At 33.9% G+C, this 7976-nt stretch overlaps 1 protein-coding gene across 1 annotated transcript; it reads right to left on the reverse strand.

Annotated features, from left to right (window-relative positions):
- Positions 1-2645: 2645 nt before the first annotated feature.
- On the reverse strand, positions 2646-7541 carry LOC123913771 (WD repeat-containing protein WDS homolog). The gene is made up of 4 exons (XM_045964623.1): positions 6576-7541; positions 5837-5938; positions 3222-3857; positions 2646-3079 (listed from the first exon to the last, which is right to left on the reverse strand). Exons 1-4 carry the CDS (start codon positions 7233-7235, stop codon positions 2903-2905), a joined length of 1575 nt encoding a protein of 524 aa, XP_045820579.1. The 5' UTR covers positions 7236-7541; the 3' UTR covers positions 2646-2902.
- Between the last annotated feature and the right edge of the window lie 435 nt (positions 7542-7976).

Genomic DNA, 7976 nt, shown 5'->3' on the forward strand with positions numbered 1-7976 from the left:
AATTAATAATTATTATTATGAATTAAAAAACTATTAGATAAATATTGTGCCAAAGTGTTTCTTTATTTTTAATAATAATAATTTAAGACATAATAAATCGAAATCCACATACTCATGCGACAAGTTATTAGTTAGTTTTGACTAAAAGAATGAATACAAGACTTAATAATGCATGGTAAATTTTTGTTTGTTAGTTTATACTTTGAATCAGAGACAAGAACAATGTTGGAACTTAACATGATGATTTCCATGTTCAATGTTTGTTTGGTTTAGACCTCAAATTGATGGTCTAAGGTGCACTTCATGCTAAGGTAAAAAATAATGTGATAATAGTCGCAAGAAAATGAGGGCTTGAATTGTAATCTTTTTTAAAAATGATTCTCAACTTTGAAAAAGAAATTAATCAATTTTGATAAATATGATTCTGAAGTATGAGAAAGGTTTAAATGTAAGCATGTATTTATCTATCTACTATGCAAATGTGAAGAGAAATGATACAAGATTGAAACACACGAGATATATATTGGTTCCCCCAATGTCCTCACAATTGTGAGAGTTTACTATGTCTCTAGGACAACTTCTCAAATTCTGCACAAACCTTTTATGGTCTTTTATATCTACTATATCTTGATACCGTACATGAGAATGAATTATTTATGTGTAAATTGAATATCCTCTACACACAACTATTAAGACTAATGAAAAGCAAATAAATAAATAAATATATATATATATATATATATATATATATATATATATATATAGGGGTTTTCTAACTTAGACCCTAGTTAGGTCTAAGTTAGCAAGGTGCACCTTTTCAATTGGACCAAAATACTCATTCTTTTAATTTTTGAAAGAATTGAGCAACAGGGGCATTTCTGTAATTTTCTGCAATTTTGCCAACCATATACACGCGCCCCACCTTCTTAAACCATTAATAGACGCGGATCCAGTGTCGCGCGCGTACCGAAGGACCATGGTTACAGACCGTTGATTTCCATCAGACAGCCAATATCTGATCTCATCAAGACTGTCTGATCAATCAGACAGCCCAGATCATCCTGATCCATCAGATTCAAGCGCCTGCGTCACACTGGATTACAACCTGGAGAGAGAAAAATTTGCTTTTTAAAAGTAGGACACGTGTCACACAATGGTTGGCTGGGCGTGATTTTTGTTCATTTTTTACTTTGAACTCAACTATTTCGTTGTAAATTAATTTTTTATTTTTTTATTTTTATACCAAAATTCATAATTTTTTTTTTCTACAAATAGAGACTTGCTTCGTTTGATTTGGACACCGAAAAAAAAACGCAATTTTTCACTACCTTAATCTCATTTATTGTTTACTAAATACGTTACTTGTGTGTTGTAATTTAACACGCACCACTCAACCAACTCACTGAAACCATTATACCAGGAAAATAGTAGATAATATTATGGAACTTTTGGTATATTTTATGAAATTTTTGGAGACCTGAAACTATTTTTAGTTAATTAGATGAGATAAAACGGTAATAAAAAACTAATGTTTGCTTCTGAAACCATTTTACTGGTAGAATGGTTGCACATAGTTTGTATTCTGAAACCATTTTACTGGTAGAATGGTTTCAATGAGTAATTTATTAATTGTGTTTGCTTCTGAAACCATTTATCTGGTACAATGGTTTCAGAGAGTTGTAATCTGAAACCATTTTGCTGGTAGAATGGTTTCAGTAAGTTGATTATTAGTTATTTGCTTCTGAAACCATTTAGCTTGTAGAATGGTTGCACATAGTTGCATTCTGAAACCATTTTACTGGTAGAATGGTTTCAGTGAGTAATTTATTAATTGTGTTTGCTTCTGAAACCATTTATCTGGTACAATGGTTTCAGAGAGTTGTAATCTGAAACCATTTTGCTGGTAGAATGGTTTCAGTAAGTTGATTATTAGTTATTTGCTTCTGAAACCATTTAGCTTGTAGAATGGTTGCACATAGTTGCATTCTGAAACCATTTTACTGGTAGAATGGTTTCAGTGAGTAATTTATTAATTGTGTTTGCTTCTGAAACCATTTATCTGGTACAATGGTTTCAGAGAGTTGTAATCTGAAACCATTTTGCTGGTAGAATGGTTTCAGTAAGTTGATTATTAGTTATTTGCTTCTGAAACCATTTAGCTTGTAGAATGGTTTCGGAGATTTGCACTCTGAAACCATTTTCCTGGTAGAATGGTTTCAGTGAGTTGATTTAAGGTAGTGAAAAATGAGATTAAGGTAGTGAAAAATTGGGTTTTTTTTTTCTGTGTCCAAATCAAACGAACCAAGTCTCTTTTTGTAGAGAAAAAAAAATTATGAATTTTGGTATAAAAAATAAAAAATAAAAAATTAATTTACGACGAAATAATCGAGTTTAAAGTATTAAATGGAAAAAAATTAACGTAGCCAATCATATGCTGACACGTGGCCTGCCTTTTCAAAAACTTTCTCTCTCCGCGTCATCCTTCCACCAAACGCGCGCCTGTCGACGCGTGTGATGCACGCGCGCTGATTGTGTCCAATAACACGCTGCCACGTGTCCTGGGGGGGAAAAAGAAGTGGGGGGCGCGTGTACTGTTCGGTAAAATTACAGAAATGCCCCTGTTGCTCTATTCTTTCAAAAATTAAAAAAAATGGGTATTTTTGTCCAACTCAAAAGGTGCACCTTGCTAACTTAGACCCAACTGGGTCTAAGTTAGCAGCCCCCATATATATATATATAATTATAAAATGTGAACAAGTATAAACCCTAACCAAACAGTTTCTAGTTTCTGCACCAACTAGATGATTTACAGATAAAAGTGTACGCCAAAATTCCTGCATGGACAAAACAGGACTTTACAAACTCATACTGAACAACTTAATATGCACTGTGTTCAACTAATCTATTCAAGTTGCATTCTTTTCAATAAGCTGGGTCCCCATATACGAATTGTATGATCATCACTTGCAGATGCTAACATTTTAGGCCTTTTAGGATTCCAACTCACACAATTTACAGTCAAGGAGTGCCCAGATAAAACCTCTATTGGCTTCGAACTCCGAGTATTCCAAATGTATACCTGCATGACATAAATTGTAGGGTGCTTTAATTAATGATGAAGAAAGAAATGTGGTGTGTGGATTGTAGTGTATAATATTGCATGTTAGTTTCTATTAGTAGCTGCAACTAATTAATTAGTACACTTAAAGAATGGAAACTACCTCTGAATTTTCACTACCACTGGCAATAAATGTGCTATCTGATCCACCAAAACAGGACCTGATCACATATTTGCACTGCTTGTGACCCGTATACCTCGATGGTTTCTTCCATGTACCCGATACGTCCCACATATGGATCTCCTGGCTGTTCAGATTGACAATGAAGAACTTACCATCTCCAGAAACTGAAATTGATGTGATAGGGTGCTCCTCTGAAATCACTCGTTCTGCATTGGTACCCAAATGTAAAATCCGAATTTCTTTATCCAAGAATATACTGATAAGATACTCGCCATCTGGAGTAACAGTAAGATCTACGACTTTCGGCATCCTCATTCCTCTCCATGCTCTTAGCTCGTTTCCATCACAATCCCACATGCAGATGCCCTTTTCAGGGTCAAAACTGCCACAAACAAATTGTGTAGAGTTGGGAAACCAGGCACATGAGCTGACAACAAAGCCGTCATTCCCAAATGTATGCTTGCATGTACCTGTTTCAACATCCCACAGCTTCAAAACTTCAATGTTCCCACAAGTAAGCAACTTGGTGTCGTCCGGACTCCATGCCACAAAAGATACAGCACGTTGGTGACCGCAGAGTGTGTGTTTCAATGTCAATTTCCCATCCTCTTGCACCTGTCATGAGTATTTCAGCACATTAGGAACCATATTGCTCAACTGTTTCTTCCTTATCATAGTTCAGCTTGGAGCATAAAACTAAAAACCATAATTAAAATTTTATATATTATCATTACCTACCAACTTTTATAAACTATACTAGATTGATAAAGTTTAGCAGAGTTTCAATTTGACAAATTGAAGTCAAGGTAGCAGGATTTAAGTAGAATTTCACATTCCTTGACAGTCGAACCGTCAAACTCAAACATCTGGAAGATACATATACTCCTTCCATAATGAAATATAAGCAAAAAAAGAACATGTATCTAGTCCAAATCCAAATGGACTAGATACATGTTCTTTTTTGCTTTTATTTCATTCTATAGGGTGTATCACTGCAAAATGTTCAATATCTTAAAACCCAGATAATTTTTGTTTAATGATAATTTTATCTCAAATTATGTCCAGTTATAGACTAACTCGGACACAAACTATTTTCCTAGAATCAAACTTGGCAATTGATCTGACCAGCCTCATGACAAACTTTGATATCTGTTTTTTTTTTGGTAATATAAACTTTGATATCTGTTGAATTTGTGATTTTTGTGTCTAAATCAAATCACACAAGTCGGCATTTAGAATAGGACTGCAATAAATACAATAAATGCTGATTGATATGATTGCTAAATTTAATCTTAATCAGTAACATTATGCTGCTAAGGAATTACGTGTGACCAATTCTAACAAGATGTGACTAATTTTAACAATCGCCCCTCAAGCTAAAACTTACTAAGCTTTAATCTTGTTACAATGGGAGGGTGCACCCTAGAGAAAATAGAAACAATGTGGCTGTGAATGCGGATGGAAAGTTGTAGTGCGGCCAGAGGTGACTGTAGCAAAGTTGGTAGTTGTCAGGAATAGGTCTCCGTAGAGAAGGCGCGACTGGTTGAATTACAGCTGGATGTGGAGAGAAATGTGCCGACAAGAAAGAGAAGCACTTGATGAAACACAGTGAATGGGGATAGCAGGACACAAGCAAGGCAGTGTAACGTCGACCGGTTGAGAGTGAATGATAGAGGAAAGTCTGAACCTGCACACCAATCGACGTGCCAGCCCTCTTCATTCACTAGTTATGTTGTAATAAGGAATCTGGCAAGGACTCTTGTAGTGGACCTCCAGTAACTAGGGTTAAGGAATATACGAGTTTGGATTCTGACAATAATGTAGTCTTCTCCATGTTAGCAATAATATCTGACCAAACAGCAGAACCTATTCTTTTAGCTTTCCGTTTTACATTGTACGCTGACCCTAACATCCTATAATGTTTCCATACATAATAAAATACCTAACCAAACAAGAGACATTCATTATATTTTATTCCAAGAAACTTCCAGACAAGATAATGAGCTTCAACTATCCTTTACTTACAGGCATACTCGATAGCAAATCCTTACTTTTAGTCTTAAGCTCATAAATCTGCAAGGCTCTTAAGATACCTAACAAAAAATTCCGTCTCGTGACAAGTCTAAGAAAATGTGAAATTTTTATTACACATCATACATGATACTTGAGGAGTGGTATAAAAGATACCGTGCTATAAAAAATCCTTAATCATTTGAATTTTTCCCATCTTCAAACACTAACATCATAGATGCCTGAATCGATTTCTAATCACTTGTCATGTAGAAATTGACAAAGGAATTAATGACACCAGCAAAGAAAATATATACAAAATACAAAGTAACCCAGATATAAATGTGTCTATATTCATATACAATGCCCAAACTAGTTAAAGGAATTAGTATAAGTTGAAATATCACGCAATGCGCTACAAGTTGCAACGAATATCTGAATATTGTACAAATATGAATTTGCCAATTCCATTCTTGTTCTGCATATTGTGAGCTTGAAAAAGCGAAGAAAAAGTAACACAATTTTATTGGACGAATCATCTAAATCAAAAATAGATGTGTCATATAATGCCAATAACATAATACCTTCCATATGATAGCTGTACAATCATTGGAAGAAGAAGCTAGATATTCTCCATTGTTTGAAAACTGAACAAACCAAACTTCATTTTTATGTCCAGTCAATATCTGCAAGGATGGCAAAGGAGAAAAGTGTTATTTAATAAGTAAAACATGTAATATCAAATGTTGACAATTAATTTGGATATTATCTTCGTGGATTCAAATCTGATTTATACTTGCCAAAATAGTTAATTTCTTTCCATATGGCCCTAATAGATCAATTCCGTATAGGGAAACAGACAGACAAGAAACGTCATTTTGACATGCTCACAAGGTACAATGGCAATTACTAAGTGCAAGAATTAGACGCATATGGATGGCAGACACCAGAATAGTGTTGCTTTTTATGCAAAAATAAATACTCATATGGTTCAGCATAAATGTTTATAGAAAGTTGGGCACTATAAGAACATGGAAACAATGCAATTTTCCCTTTTTTATGGTATATATGCAAAGTGCAACCCTTACAGTCTTACAGAGGAGAAATATAGAAAGAGAATCTAAAGCATTAGCCAAACTATGAACTCTTAAAATTTGGATGAGAAAGCAATATAACACAGATTGCATATAAAGAAGGCAGTGATCTCTTCTAAGTTTTTCTTAAATGGAAGGAACTGCTATTCCATTTCTGACTTAAATGGAAGGAACTGCTATCACAAGTAATTTATCTGGAAAATGGTAATAGTCTACAGAGCAAACTCACCTGAGTGGTTGTAGTAGGAAATTGATCTCTACCGCAATGATGATCCTCATAAAGTGAAATTGGATTCGCGGAACTATGATACAAACAAGAATCAACCCAAGCAGTAACAGTAGTTTCAACCAAATGCTCCAACCTACCATCAGGTACTGAAACCGGCGGAGGTAGAATTTTCTCCAAATCCACCAACAACTTCCCCCGTAAATCACAAACAACATCACCATCATTCAAACAAAGTAAAGCATTAGCCAAACTATGAACCTTACAACGATCGACAGGCAAGGAAGAAACCCGTTTCCTCAACACATCTAAAGCTAAAGTAATCTCACCACGGTTCAAATACTCCATAACACACTGTCTAAAGACAAGAAACAAAGCAGGTTCTAGTGATTCACCTAATAAATCCCTAATTGAATTAAGAAAAACAACACAATCATCCCAATTTCCATTGAAAACATGAGATTCAAGTAACTGAAACTCCTTGGACTTATATGAAACCCCAGATTCCAATTCTAAAGAAGATGCAGTCTTTGTATAACCTAATGAATATAAAGACTGAAGTATGATTCTAATAAATTCGTTTTTCTGAATTAACCCATTTGAGCCAAGTGTCTGAGAAGGATTATTATTATTATTATTATTATTATTATTATTATTATCCATTATTATTATTATTACACAGAAAATTCATGCACGTGATGAATTGAACTAAGATGATTTGAATATTAAGAAAGTAAGTGTGAATTGGAAGCGTTACCGTTCGAATGCGATCGAATGAAGAAGAAGAAGAAGAAGAAGAAGCGAGGGGTTTTTGGATGATTCGTTCGTTAAAAATGACGGTTTTATTTTTATCTGAGAGTGGGTCGTGTTCCACTGTTCTGTTCTGGTTCTTATCCACCTCACCATCACTATTATGGATGATGGATCAGACAGAGCCGTGACCCAAAATGTTTTTTCTTACACCAGCCTAATTACAACATACATTTTTTATTTAATCGTCTTGTTAACCTGGATTGGATGGAGTTTGAATGAAGATAAACTACTAAATACAACAATTTTTATTTATTCGTGTTAGATTAATGAAATTCAATTTTTATTTAGATTTCTTTATTTTATTTTATGAATTTCATTTTTTTTATTTCATCCAATTCAAAAAAATAATATTTCATTTTCATCCTAAGAAAAATTAAATTCTTTCTTTTTGGTAATCTCTAGTAAAAGGAGTTTGAAGATAAAGTAAGTAAAGTAGGATAAATTATTAGGTCCCATGAAGTGGATAAAAATTTTGATAGTACGTTAAATATTCTAAGTTCGAATTTCAGTTTTATTGTAAAAAAAAAAAAATGTTGAAATAAATGTTTTATTGTCAAAATAACTTCTGTTTTTTCTAAAAATTAATCTCTA

Source organism: Trifolium pratense, linkage group LG1 (assembly GCF_020283565.1).
Source record: "Trifolium pratense cultivar HEN17-A07 linkage group LG1, ARS_RC_1.1, whole genome shotgun sequence".
NCBI lineage: Eukaryota > Viridiplantae > Streptophyta > Magnoliopsida > Fabales > Fabaceae > Trifolium > Trifolium pratense.